The sequence below is a fragment of the Diabrotica virgifera genome, chromosome 10 (genome assembly GCF_917563875.1).
Source record: "Diabrotica virgifera virgifera chromosome 10, PGI_DIABVI_V3a".
NCBI classification, from domain to species: domain Eukaryota; kingdom Metazoa; phylum Arthropoda; class Insecta; order Coleoptera; family Chrysomelidae; genus Diabrotica; species Diabrotica virgifera.
Window position 1 is genome coordinate 125738121 of NC_065452.1, and position 15447 is coordinate 125753567.

The following is a 15447-nucleotide window of genomic DNA, read 5'->3' on the forward strand; positions in this document are numbered from 1 at the left end:
CTATTTTGTCGGAGCTATTTTGTGTGCAGGATATTATGTCGGGTCTATTTTGTCGGAGCTTTTTTGACGGGGCTATTTTGACGGGGTACCGACACCAATTGATGCCAAAATGAGGGAACATAGGTTAAGATGGTTTAGTCCTGTTTAACATCGAGACGGTAATCACTCAATAAGAAAAATTTCTGAACTGCGGGATCCTGGAAGAAGTAGAAGAGGAAGACCAAAGAAGACTTGGGGAGAAGCTTAGACAGGACATGTTGGTAAAGGGGACTGCTGTTGATATGACCCAAGATATAAACTTATGTCGAAATGCAATTAGGGAAGAAGCCCCCGCATAGAAATACTGGCAAAGAGAATGATGATGATGATGATGATGATGATGATGATAATAATATTTATATGGAATTAAGCCACAATGCACTGTAATGAAGATTACATTTTATAATTGTTATTGACGTATCGATTTCCACTCCGGAAATCTTTAAAAAAATCGTTTGTTTTTTGCATGCTTTGATGTGAAACTATTTATGTTTGTTATTTCTTCTCGATTTTCGGTAATTTGCCATTGTTCATTTTTTAGTTTGTGGATGTCTGAGAACTACCTGAAAACGTAATAGTGGGCTGTCAAAACTAGGTAATTGTCGCGGATTATTTTACTATGTATGTGAAAAATATTAATTTGTTAAACAACCTATGGGAAAATTGATATAAAAAATTTTACTAGTAGAGTAAATATGCGTAAAATGAATTTTATTACCGAATTTTTAACCAAATTTCATTATTAAACGTTTTTATTTAGTTCAATAGTTTGCGTCAAATCTTTGGACGTTAATTTGACTGCCTTTTCTCCAATGCAAATGAATGAAAATTTTTGCAGACATAGGCATTCGTAGGAACAATACACGAATAGTCAATAATTTTTTTTTGTTTATTGATTGTTTAAATAAAAAAAAACGATTTTAATGCAAAATGCTTAAATTCTCTTGTTTTTTACAATGTAAAAACTTGAAACTTTTACGGATTGTAGCTAATGATATGAACTATACATAATTTCACTTGTTTACGTTAATTGTTTACGTTATGCTTCATAAAATAAAAAATAAAATTTCAAAATGTTTGCCGATTCCGACTACTTTTTATGTTAGTACATCACATGTTTTATACATATTTTAATAAACATGACGATATATGTTAATATTTGAAACGTGTTAGACTAAAAAGTAAAAAAATAAAAAAATATGAAAAAAAAAATTTTAAGAAAAGCTTTTTTTAGTTACGAGTGACTAAAATTAAAAACATAAAAAAATCAACCAAAAAGTAAAAATAAAAAAAATCGAAAAAATCTAACACATTCGTTAAAGAAAAGCGTGGGGCGAAAACTGTTTATTCGATGAAGACGTGCCACGCTTTTCTTTGACGAATGTGTTAGATTCTTTCGAATTTTTTTTATTTTTGCTTTTTCGTTGATTTTTTTTATAATATTTTTAATTTTAGTCACTTGTAACTAAAGAAAAGCGTTTCTTAAAAATTGTTTTTTTCATATTTTTTTACAATAACTTTCATTGCATTCTCTGAAATTAAAAATAATAATCTGGGACTCAAATCGATAGAATGCTCTGTAAATCATCATATTTTATTTCCCATCTTTATCGTGATTTATCTCATGCCCACTAAAATCTAATATAGGTTGTCAGAGAGCCTTGGTATATACTTAATCATAAACGTCTTATCCGACAAATTTGGTATTTCATCGTTATTCCAACGGCTTTATAAATTTATTTATGAGAATCTAATGAACACGGGATTTTTGTGGCAATAAATAAAATATATCTGCTAAAACTAAGATTTGAAGTTATGATGAATTGTTTTGCTGCTTCCTCAATACACTCACGAACGTAGATCTATATAATATATATAACAAGGACAGGTTAATACGAGTTAATAGTAGAATCAAGGTAAGAAGTACATATCGGCATGTCTCGCAACAAGGATGAAAAAAAAAACAAAATATGCATAAGATGAAGTGCAACCATAGACACGTGTTTCTGACTTATTAGTCGTCATCAGTATAGTATAGCCAAGTTAGAATAGGTGTATGTTAACTTGGGAAAGGATCACTACTGGAGCAATGTAACCAATTTGTGGCGGTAATGTTAGAAGATCCTCATGATTCGAGAGCAACAACTAACACATCCACGGAGGAAGCTACAGCTATCTGAGGAAAGGACTGCCAAACGTTTAAAACGTTTCAAACAATCAAATAACAAGTAGAGGTTAATGCAAGTTAATAGTAGAATCAAGGTAGGAATTACATATCGGCATGTCTCGTAATAAGGATGAAAAAAACAAAATATGCATAAGATGGAATGCAACCATAGACATGTGTTTCTGACTTATTAGTTGTCATCAGTATAGTATAGCCAAGTTAGAATAGGTGTATGTTGTTCTGAAGCTATTTCCTTGTGGCATTTTTATGATTAATTATTTATATGGGAAATAAGCCACAATTAAAATGAAAAAAATAATTTTATTAACGTTTCGACGCCCAAATCGGGTGCCGTTGTCAAAATACAAAATATTACTAAAATAAACTAAAGTGTTGTTGCTAAGCAAAAAAATTCTTCTAATAATTTATTTAATCTCACTCATTTATATTGGCAATTCAGACATATATTATACATTATAAAGTAGAAGACTTTAAAATGATATTACCAATATTTATGAGTTGCGTTTCTGGGACGACTTACTGAAAGATAGTTCATTCGATTACATGAAATTAACCCCAACTCAAGAATATCCGTCATAAAAAATTATAGCATGTGATATGTCTTTAAAAATACAACCAAATGCAACGACAGTAAAATTCTCGCGTTAGAGACTTCATAGTAAATCACAAGGGAAAACCAGGAAAAACCCTGTGATACTATCCCGACATCGTAAGTATTTGGTCTTACATTAATTTACTCTCAAAAAATAATACCAAATTCTGACTTGTAACATGTTTAAATTATAAATAATATTAATAATACTAGATATATAAGTAATACTAAAATATAAAATATGTACTAGCTCGATATTATTGACTTACTAATCTTGGTATTTTCTTTCTATTGACTTCCTCTTTCAGTATGGGTAACCACATGCTACTGCATTCTACCGAGGAATTTGCGACACAATTGGTTTCATTTAGCATAATTAGAGCCGCTTCTTTGATTTTTCTCTTTTTACTATCTGATTCTTTCAAGACTATACTTGAATCTCTCCACTGAACTCTATGTTCATTATCCCATGCGTGTTGACATATTTGAGATCTCTCAAATTCTCTATTTTTAATATAAGATTGATGTTCATTTATTCTAACGTCTAATGGTCTTGATGTCTCACCTAAATAAAATTGTTCGCATTCACAAGGTATTTTATAAATGCAATTCTTTGTTCTTTCTTGATCATTGTTAGGTTTAGTTTTAGATAGAATAGATCTCAATGTGTTTGTTGTTTTGAATGTTGTTGAAATGTTGAATTTATTTCCTATTGTTTTAAGTTTCTCGGATAGTCCTTTTATATATGGTATTGATATTTTCCTCGTATTATTTCTGGTGAATGTTGTAGGATCCCGTTCTAAGTTGTTCTGTTCCATTCGATCCAATCTTGAAAAGGGTATGTTAATATGAAATATGAATAGGTGTATGTTAACTTGAAAAAGGATCACTACAGGAGCAATGTAACCAATTTTTGGCTGTAATGTTAGAAGACCCTCAGAATTCGAGAGCAACAACTAACACATCCACGGAGGAAGCTACAGCTATCTGAGGAAAGGACTGCCAAACGTTTAGAACGTTTCAAACAATCAAATAACAAGGAGAGGTTAATGCAAGTTAATAGTAGAATCAAGGTAGGAAGTACATATCGGCATGTCTCGTAATAAGGATGAAAAAAAAAACAAAATATGCTTAAGATGAAATGCAACCATTGACACGTGCTTCTGACTTATTAGTCGTCATCAGTATAGTATAGCCAAGTTAGAATAGGTGTATGTTAACTTGGGAAAGGATCACTACAGGAGCAATGTAACCAATTTGTGGCTGTAATATTAGAAGTCCCTCAGGATTCGAGAGCAACAACTAACACATCCACGAAGGAAGCTACAGCTATCTGAGGAAAGGACTGCCAAACGTTTAGAACGTTTCAAACAATCAAATAACAATAAGAGGTTAATGCAAGTTTATAGTAGAATCAAGGTAGTAAGTACATATCGGTATGTCTCGTAATAAGGATGAAAAAAAAAAACAAAATATGCATAAGATGGAATGCAACCATAGACATGTGTTTCTGACTTAATAGTCGTCATCAGTATGGTATTGCCAAGTTAGAATAGGTGTATGTTAACTTGGAAAAGGATCACTACAGGAGCAATGCAACCAATTTTTGGCTATTTTGGCATGAAGCGATAAAGAGGTTACTGGACATGGAGACCAAGGGAAGGCAAGAGAAGAGTCGGTCGACCACATACACGATGGACTGGCGTAGACTAAATAGAAACTGGATCAGAGCGGCGTAAGATAGACTAGATTGGAAACACGAAGAAAAGGCATATGTTCAGCAGTGAACATTTCAGGCTGACTGATGATAATGAAGAATATATATTTTATATTTTTCCATTATTTGATCTAAGTTTTTTAATCTGTCTGTCCGTAAGAATTTTTTACATTCCATGTTCCAATTTTTATTAGGTATTTCCTTAAATTGTTGTCTTTCTTTGGGCTTATTTTTCTGTCGTTCGAATTTGAAAATATCAAGTATACATTTCACAAATTAGATGAAGGGTTTCTGGATATTTATGAAGTTTATTTATTTCTCCTATCTTAGATCTCTTAGATCCTATTTTTGTAACTTTAAGGTCTTCAACTAACCAAGTATTAAACGAATCTTGAGTGTTTTATACGCCAAGATTTATAAGTACACCAGCTGTGGTATTAAATAATAAATTTTCAAATATAACCCAGTTTTATGTGTCTCATTTTGATTTGTTTTTGATAGAAGTAATAAAGTAGAACCTCCCCAACCTACACCTTGCTTTGGGGTAATAAAAAAGCATATTCCCATTGAAAAGCAAAAATAACATTTGTGAAGAATTATTTAGAGCTACAATCTGCCACTATTTTTCGCTTCTTTTATGGACACATATTGAAAATAGGAAAATATAAAATTAAATGGGAAATGCACGTCATCGTGTAACAGGTGGTTGAAATTACAGTGGTTTACAAGTTACACTTCGAATGAGGATAGAAATATGGATAATTCTCCTGGCAATCGATACCCTCCAAAAAGGAGCAATGGCTATTGCATGCGAACGAAAAATGCTACAAAACAACAAGGGTGAGTTGTTTGAATTAGGAAAAAAATGTCGGTATCTCTTGCGGCATTTTAAATCGGCAATACCAATCTAATTAAAAAATGTTTCAATACTTTTTATTAAATGAAAACAAAAAAATACCTCACATTCTTGGCAGATTTATGTTTATAACTAAATATTAAAATCGGACTGAGAAATAACTTCTTCATGTTTTATTTGAGCCCGAAAATTAAATGTTTTAAATAAATTTGTATAATGCTTTACATGACTGAATGTGATACCTGCAAGTCTATTGAAATCATTATTTTTTCAAGACCCTATCGAAGATAATTCTAATCAATTCAAAATCAGCATGTATGAAGCAACAAAAGATATAAAACTATTACTAAACGGATCCAGAAATGGATGTCTGACAGAATCCTGAGAATTATAAACAACAGACGAAACAAAAAATTAAAACAATAAAGAATTACGTTGTCACTGGCTATACTTCCGCTCCATATAGGGTTATATTCAACACTATGCTCTGAAAGATCCTTTAAAAAAAATTTATTGGAGAAAATCCTTTGTAAAATGTATACAATTTTTTTATTAAATTTTTTTATTAAAATCCCCTTGAAGGGCCACATTACAACTGAACGTTTTCGATTTTTTTACAAAATCATCATCAGTGTTATATTAGTCAGGTTGATTGCCAGCTGAGCCACCAAAGAAATACCAGGGTGAAAATCCTTTAAATGGTATGTAGTTGCATTACTACTCAAGATTTTTGAAAGAATAATTAAAAACCGACTGGAATGGTGGTTAAATACAACTGGCTCTCTGCCAACCACACAATACGGTTTTAAAAAAGGGTTTGGCACCATTGATGCGGTGACACACTTAGTTACAGACATACAAATATGTTTAACTGAAAATTATTAAAATGGCACGATGTTTCTAGATGTTAAAAGTGCGTATAACAATGTCAACTGGTTCATTCTACGGGAAAAATGATACAATTACAAATACCTCAAGAAGTTGCTAAAACCATATGCAAATTTTATATAAACAGGCAAGTAGGACTCAGAGGATGTGATCGCTGTCCAGCGAAATACCAAACTGCAAATTTAGGGTTGCCACAAGTATCTGTTCAAGTACAGCAACTATGATACAATATGCCGATGATTTTGTTGTTTATACACGTAGCAAACACCTCGGTGAATGCATCAATCGTTTAAACTCCAGCACAGAACTCTTTTTAAGATCCATAAATGATTTAGGGCTACAAATCTCCGCTGAAAAATCCAAAGCCGTTATTTTCATCAGGCATAATGTGAAACCAATGCAGAAAATTAAAATCAATAAAATAGAATTTCCAGTGGATAGCAATGCCAAATACTTAGGATTTATATTAGGCAGAAAACTGACCTGGAAACCACACATTGAACAAATAGAGATAAAATGTAACAAAGGACTAAACTTCCTAAAATCCATCATGCGAACTTGGTGGGGAGCAGAAACTCAAACAGCATTAATTTTCTATAGAGCTTACATAAGATCAATAATTGATTGTGGTTGTATACTTTATGGAACGGCCAATAAAACCAATCTACGAAAGCTGGACATTATACAAAACAAAGCACTTAGAATATGTCTGGGAGCAATGAAATCTACACCAGTTGAACCATTAAGAGCTGAAGCAATCGAACCTTCATTAGAACTGAGAAAATCATTTTTGGCTAAAAAAATGATTATTAAATCACTAAAGAAAAATTCACCATTCATTAGTAGCATATACAAGTTAAACGAATATGACTTAACTAAGCCTTTTTGGATACATAAGAACTCTCCTCCTATTTGTGAAGCATTAAGAAACGTGACCCTACAACCACAAACAAAGGTAGAGATCGATTACTTTGTTCACTTTGTTGTATGTGATGTGAATATACCCCATTACTCTGAATTAGCATCATCTAATAACATAGTTATTAATCAAATTTTAGACCAACATCCAAACTATGTCACAATATACACTGATGGATCAAAAAACACTGACGGCACAGGTTGTGCGTTCGTAATACCTAAACGTATACAAAACGCTATAAGCTACATAAAAACACATCTATCTACACAGCCGAGGCAATAGCAATTCTAAAAGCACTAGAATATGTACAACAGGAAGAGAAACAGAATGCCATTATCTTCTCCGATTCACTTTCAGTTCTTAAAATTTTAAAATCCAACTCACACACAACAAATGATATTATCTTTAACATTCAAACAATGATTAAAAAATTACAAGATCAAAATAAATTTATAAAATTCTTCTGGGTTAAAGCACACGTAGGAATAACAAACAATGAAATTGCAGATAAAATTGCCAAAGAAAGCATAGAAATGGGGGAACAGATAAATTTCCAATTAACTACGGATGAACAAATAAACATGTCAAAACATAAAATGATGAGAAAATGGTCCTACTTGTGGCAAGAATACACCTTTACAAATCCAACACGTTACACCAGACTAGAAACCAAATTGAGGAAAAAACCGTGGTACAATAAGTTCGATTGCAATCGCAAAAGCATAACCACTATTAGTAGAATGAAGTTTGGTCATGCATGTTATCCAGTACACTTACATAAAATCAAAATACTTGAGAGTGATCTCTGTGAAGCTTGTAATAAAATCGGTGACCTGGGCCACATCTTTTTTGATTGCCAAAAATATAGGGCTCAATCAACTGAGCTGTTCAGAAAACTTCTACAATTGAACATTGAAAGCCCATATAACATAATGTATCCTCTTGCTTTAAACAGAAAAAAAATTTACGATTGCTTGTTATATTTCGTCAGAATAACAAAAATACAAATTTAATAATACCTTTTGCTGCTACCTTATGTCTTTCCTTAATGTATATGTACCCTATCTATCCGAGGCCTACCTTTGATCGTTTATAAAATGCCCTGATCGACCCCTGGGCGAGAAGAGTGTAATCCTTGTGTCAAATCCTTGCACTCTGTTTTACAAAATTTATATCTGGCTGTGTGGGTTCTACCTTAACCCTTACGCTCCATACACTCACAATTGTGAGCGTCTTATTTATAAGTGATATTAGGTTTAAAATATCATTTTGCACCAGTTGCTGCTCTACGACACGATAGTGGGTGTACGTGTCTATCATATTGTCGCGGGAGATTACCGAAAATTTGCTTAGATCCGTATGATATTGTTCAGTGAATGGTAACGACTTATTGTCAAGTGTGTTAATATGGCTTCTAGACGTAAGTGCACATTTTTATTTGTTTTAAAATATTTATTTTGGTGGATAGTCGTCACAAATTGTGTATGTTTACCTATTTAGACAAAACCATTGAATACTAATTTGAGGTTACAAATCCACAAACGTGTTTTGAAGAACAACACGTTTGTGAGGGCTAGGAGTGAGCGGTGTCAATGTAAGTTTTGAAGTGTTTCACGTTTATGTAGGCCGGGAGTAAATGGTGTAACAATGCAAAAAAAAATAAATAATGATTCAGTGAACAAAACTGGTAACAAGGGTTTCTTTTTCAGGAACAACTAGAAAAGTTGACATGGCGAGACTGGCTGCTCATCCAGATGAAATCTACGAACTGCTGGATGAAATTGATTCCGATTTGGAAATTGAACTCGGAGATGATGATGATGATTGGGTACCGTCTGAAGAGGAGAATTTGTCTGTACAAGATAATGAGATTGAAGAAAGTGATAAATCTGATGAAAGTGGAGACGAAAATGATTTAGCAGTTCCCAGTACTGTACAAAATCTCCAAAAATCATCAATGCTAAATTGGGGTAGAACTAATCCATTTAAAAATGAAAATATACCCGAAACAATACTTCCAGATCCCACTGAAGTTTTAACACCATGGTGTTACTTTGAAAAGTATTTAGGAAACTCATTTTTTCAACTGTGTGCAGAACGTACTGCACAATTTTATTTACAAAAACACGGAAGGGAACTTAAACCCAAAGTAACTCCTGAAAAAATAAAAAAAAATTTTGGGATCCATGCAGTGATGGGTTGTTTAAAATGCCCTCGAATTCATTTATATTGGAGCAGTCGCTTTAAACTTCCTGTAATTGCGGATGCAATTCCAAGAGATAGGTTGTACCTCTTGAGAGTCAATCTTCATATTGTGGATGTATGCACGGTAACAGAAGAAATTAAAAAAAATAATCGTCTGTGGAGAGTTCAGCCAATGATCGATTTAGTCAGAAGCCGATGTCGGGAACTAAAGAGAGAATCTGAAGCTGCATTGTCAATAGACGAACAGATCATTCCGTTTCTCGGTCGATGTGCTCTTCGGCAATATGTAAAAAATAAACCAAGACCTGTGGGTTTAAAAAATTTCGTTTTATCAAAAAGTGATGGTGCTGTCCTAGATTTTGAAATATATCAAGGAACAAGTACCAATTTAAGAAATAAAGAACTGGGACTCGGACTGTCAGTCATCCTGAGGCTAGTGGAAACGTTACCGGTTAATAGCTTTGTATTCTTCGACAGATATTTTTCGACGATACCTTTGTTGCTCAAATTATCTGAGCTACAAATACATGGCACAGGAACTATTATGAACAATCGTTTTAAATTTAAAACAGATAATCAGATGAAAAGAGGCGATTCTGAGAAGGCTGTTAGCAGTGATCAGAAGATATGTATCACTAAATGGAAATATAATAAATCTGTTTTAATGGCATCTACGACTTTTGGCCAAGAACCCACACATTTAGTCAAACCATCAAATAAAACTAATACTAGTCGTGTAGAAGTTCCATGTCCAAACGTAATTAAAATTTACAACGAAAAGATGGGTGGAGTTGATATCTGCGATCAGATGATGGAGTGTTATAGAACTTTCTTCAAAAATCGCAAATGGACATTAAAGGTAATCCTACATCTATTTGATTTAGCTATTGTTAACAGTTGGATGGAATACCGTCGCGACTGCCGAAGTAACAAATACAAATCAAAAGATATTAAAGATTTATTATCCTTTCGCTTAGAACTAGCAGATTATTTGTTATGTGGAACGAAAAGTCCAAATACAGAAAACGTGGACACAGAAGATGAACATGAGGTCCCTCGTCCAAAGAAAATGAGACCGTCACCTTTACCTTGCACTGACAAAAGATATGATGGTTTTAATCACTGGCCTGTCTTGGAAGATCTAAAAAATCCTTTATGTTGCAGATTGGAATCCTGTAAGAGTAGGTCAAGAGTTTCATGTAGCAAATGTAAAGTTAATCTCTGTATGAGCAAAAATCAAAATTGTTTTTTTTTACTTTCACAACAAATAATATGTTAAAAATATACTAGTTATTAACATTTGTAATAAATGACAATATGTGTACTTAATATTACTAATAAAGGTTGTAAAATGTTGTAATTTATTTGTTTTGTTTTCTAGGGGGAGTAGTCATACACTCCCAATACTCACAAATGTGTCAGTCACACAATTGTGCATGTCATGAATATACTCCTGGGAAACACAATCGTGAGTATCAATAAAATCTGTCAAAGTGACATAGCAAAATTCTGAAAAAAATTAGTATATCTCTTTGTTTCCATATAAATTGAAAAATAGACTGAACAACTTTATATGTCAACTTACATTGTTTGGGGAGTGTAAGGGTTAAAGCCAAAAAAAAAATAGTGGCATTAAAAGACTTGTTTAAAACTCGATGTATATAAATAAAAAATAATTATGCCCTTAGGTAAGCTATTGGCCTTCCCATAATGTGGGATGTAAATTTAGTTGATTACATTATAACAATTTAATGGCAACTGAATGAAAGGTAAGTGATGTTTCCCTTTTTTTTTTTGTTTTCGTTGGTTAGAGTGTTGTTCCATATCACACCATGAGTGCTTTTTTGGCTTGTTTTCCTCGTGCTATTTTCATTTCTATATCTTTCATACAAGTACCATCTCGACTTATCATTTACCCTAAATACTTAAAAATATTACAGTTCTTAATGGTCTCTTTTTCTAAACTTAAGTTCAAATCTGCAACCTCGGATCCAATATATAAGTATTCAGTCTTATACGTATTTATCTTGGGTCCCCATAGCTGATATTCTTCAAATGTTGAATGGGTTGCATATGTGAGTTCACTTTAAATGAAGTAAAGAAACACAGACGTACTCACAATCATTTAATTTACTTCGACGACCGGTTTCGATCTCTACAATATACAGATCATTTTCAGGTCGGCGTTACAAGTAGTTAAATGCTACAATTAAAGAAAGCCAGAGTTAGAATATTGTCTGATTGTATCAAAATGCTGATAGAAAGCCAAAACTTTGAAAGGTATGTAAATGTTGACATATCAGAACAACAAACAAATACATACGTATGCATACACATGAGCAAATAGGTACTCATAAGCACGCACACGCACACAGATGCCTGCGGTTTATGACTATGTATTAAATTACATTAAACTTTAAAAATTTTGAAATTTTTTTTAATTGAATTTTGATCTACTTACATGCCTTTACAAGGGATGCTACTAGGGTAGCTAGTAGGGATTATGCTAGTAGGGTAGTGTTTAGATATTTTATAAAATTTATTTTGTTATATTTTTTAATGTAAGCTTTGATTCTATGATGGATGTTGCTATGGTTGACGCTAACAACTGAAAAATAATAGAAAAATAACTCTTGTAAAGCAGCAATCAAACTCAAAATATATCCTTTTTTGCAAATGAAGTTTTTATATTAAAATGATTAATTCAAGAATATGGTCAATCATCATTGATTAGCCCGAAGTTTATACATAAATATATTGGTCCAATTCGAGCGGATAAAGAAAATTTTTGCAGTAAATAAGGTTTACACCGGGAGGTGTCCGGAAGGAATCCGATGTCCATTTGAAAAGGTTCACACAAGATTACGACATTCAGTGCTAAGGAAGCCGATGTCGATTTGAGGTTTAAAAAACCCTACATGGTAGGTGACTTTTGATTCATTGTATTTTTTCATCTGTGCAACAATGGCTGAACAAGAGTTAAAGAGTTTAAAAGCAAAAAGGGGAGTAGTTAAAGGTAAACTTACAAGGTTTAAGAATTATTTTGATAAAATTGATAAGGATGATGTTTCTAAAAAATTGATCGCAGATGTAGAGTTTAGGTTAAGCAAAGTTTTACCCTTGTATGAAGAGTTTCGTGTAATTCAAGAAAAAATTGACGAACTACAGGAGAGTAAGGATAATGAGAATGAAATTAATACTTTTGAGGCTTCGTATTTTGAACTTGTTAGTGATATGCAAACATTTTGCGATAATTTTAAAGAATATAATACAGATATTGTATCAATTCATAGTATAGTGATTCAAATCAAGGGGTTAATAATAGTAATAGTTTTCAGGCATTGGCTCAGTTACCACCTGTTATTCTATGTAGTTTTAACGGGCACTATGACTCGTGGCTCGAATATGAAGATTGTTTTCTGGCACTGGTTCATAATAATGCTTCTTTAACAGATATTCAGAGATTTTATTATTTGCGATCTTCTCTTGAAGCTGGTCCTCAACAAATAATAAAATCTATAGAGGTTTCGTCAATAAATTATAAAATAGCTTGGCAAATGTTGACAGAGCGTTATGAGAATAAAAAACTTATTATTCACAACCACTTGAAAGCAATTTTTGATCATCCTGGTATTAATAACGAGTCTCATCTTGAACTAAGAGATTTACTTGATAATGTCACTAAACATTTACGGTCATTAAATAGTTTAGGCTTAGACACACAAAGTTGGGATAGCATAATAATATTTATAATGTGTTCTAAATTTGATGCTACCACCAGAAGGGAATGGGAATGTTTCAAACATGAAAATGACTTACACAGTATGACAGATTTAAATATATTTTTAAAGGAAACATGTCAAATGTTAGAGATGCTTCAAATATCTTCTGGTTACACAAATAATAAAGCAAAGGTTCGCAATGTAATCTCTCGAAGTTTTGCTTCTATTGACCGTCAGTCTAGTGTCAAATGTTACTTTTGGCAAAATGATCATCCGATATATAAATGCGATGCATTTTTAAAATTAAATATAAATGACAGAATATCGGCTGCTAAAAGATTAAATTTGTGTTTAAATTGTTTAAGGAATTCATATCCTACATGGAAATGCAAGTTGCAAAATTGTATAAAATGTCATAAATAGCATAATTCATTATTGCATTTAAATAATCTCAACGCAAATGTTCCTAGAAATATGGTTACTACTGATTCAATCGATCCGAATCAACATCGAACAGGATCGAATCCAAATATCGACATAATCGATAACTTTATTGATCGCTCAGACAGCGATCAGCGTCATCTAAGCTCTTCTCTTCATGTTTCAAAAGACGTTGCCAGCTCATAAGAGATTTCTGAGGTTATATTATCGACGTTCTTAGTTCGCATTGTAAATGGAAATAAATCCATTGTTTGTCGTGGTACTAGATTTAAAATGTCAAAAGGTAGAACATTTGATCAAGGGTGTTGGAGAGGCGCTAGCAAAAATTAATAAAGAAGCGATTATCACGATAAGTTCTTGCCAAGGAGATTTTATTATGGATACTCATTGTTTGGTTATTCCCAATATTACATGAAAGTTACCGATTAGGTCTTTTAATAAAAATTATTTAAAAATTCCCTTAGGTTTAGAGTTGGCAGATCCAGACTTTCATGTATCTAATGAAATAGATTTATTGCTAGGTTCGGGTATATTTTGGTCTGTTTTGTTAGAAGGTAAAAAATCTTTAGTTCCAAATATGCCGATTTTGCAAAATACAAAATTTGGTTGGATAATTGCTGGAAATTTATACCTTAATTCCCTAGGACCTAAAAATTCGCATACATTTTTTTATGTTAATTCTTATAATAAATCAATAAATAATCAATTAGTAAAGTTCTGGGAGATTGAAGAATTGGGTTCGTCAAGGAAAATATTGTCAAATGAAGAAATGTTTTGCGAAAATTATCTTAAGGAAACGGATAGCAAGAAATCTTCAGGAAGGTGTGTAATTAAAATCCCATTTAAAGATACAATAAATGAATTAGGGGATTCTAAAACTATGGCATTGCATAGATTTGACTTATTGGAAAAAGGTTAAAAAAAATAAAGATTTGAAGAGTATGTATGTTACTTTTATGAATGAGTATATGGAATTGGGACATATGTCGGAGACGGATTTTAACAATGATAACGAATATTTTTACCGCGTCATGCTGCGGTAAAACATTCTAGTTTAACGACTAAATGTCGTGTAGTCTTTGATGGTTCTGCAAAATCAAGTTCGGGTCTGTCTATAAATGATGTTCAATATATAGGTCCATCTCTTCAACAAGATATATTTTCATTTCTTCGAAGGTTTCGTCTACACAAGAATGTTATAAGCGGTGATATATCAAAAATTTATCGTCAAGTTTTAGTGGACGAAGATGATTGTCAATTTCAAAAAATCATTTGGCGTGCAGACTCAAATGAAGAACTAAAATGTTATAAGTTAAATACTGTTATATACGGTACCGCATCTGCTCCGTATCTGGCTGTTAGGAGTTTTATATAAGTTGCTGAAGATAATAAGCATGATTATCCATTAGCATCAAAAATAATTAAGCGCGACTTCTATATGGATGACTTGCTCAGTTCCTCAGATACCAAAGAGGAAATAATAAAGATACAGAAAGATGTTTCGAAAGTTTTATCTGATTCAAGGTTTGAATTACAAAAATGGCTTTGTAATGAACCAAATATAGTTAAAGATTTTAACATTAATAATGATTTAGATGTTGCTGTACTTTCATTAGGTGAGCCAAATAAAATGTTAGGGATCTATTGGGATCCACAGAATGATTTTATTGGATATAAAATAAATATTGATTTTTCTATTGAACCACTTCAATGGAATAAACGCTCTATTCTGTCGGTAATTTGTCAGATATACGATCCATTATAGGACTATTAGGTCCTATTGTAATAAATGCAATGTTAATTATGCAAGATTTGTGGAAAAGAAAATTTGAATGGGATCAAGAGTTACCGCAAGACCTTATTAAAATTTGGTTAGAATT

At 32.4% G+C, this 15447-nt stretch overlaps 1 protein-coding gene across 1 annotated transcript; it reads left to right on the forward strand.

Annotated features, from left to right (window-relative positions):
• Window positions 1–8928: 8928 nt before the first annotated feature.
• LOC126893148 (piggyBac transposable element-derived protein 3-like) lies at window positions 8929–10794 on the forward strand. Its single transcript, XM_050663100.1, has 2 exons — window positions 8929–9855; window positions 10786–10794. Exons 1-2 carry the CDS (start codon window positions 8929–8931, stop codon window positions 10792–10794), a joined length of 936 nt encoding a protein of 311 aa, XP_050519057.1.
• Window positions 10795–15447: the final 4653 nt, after the last annotated feature.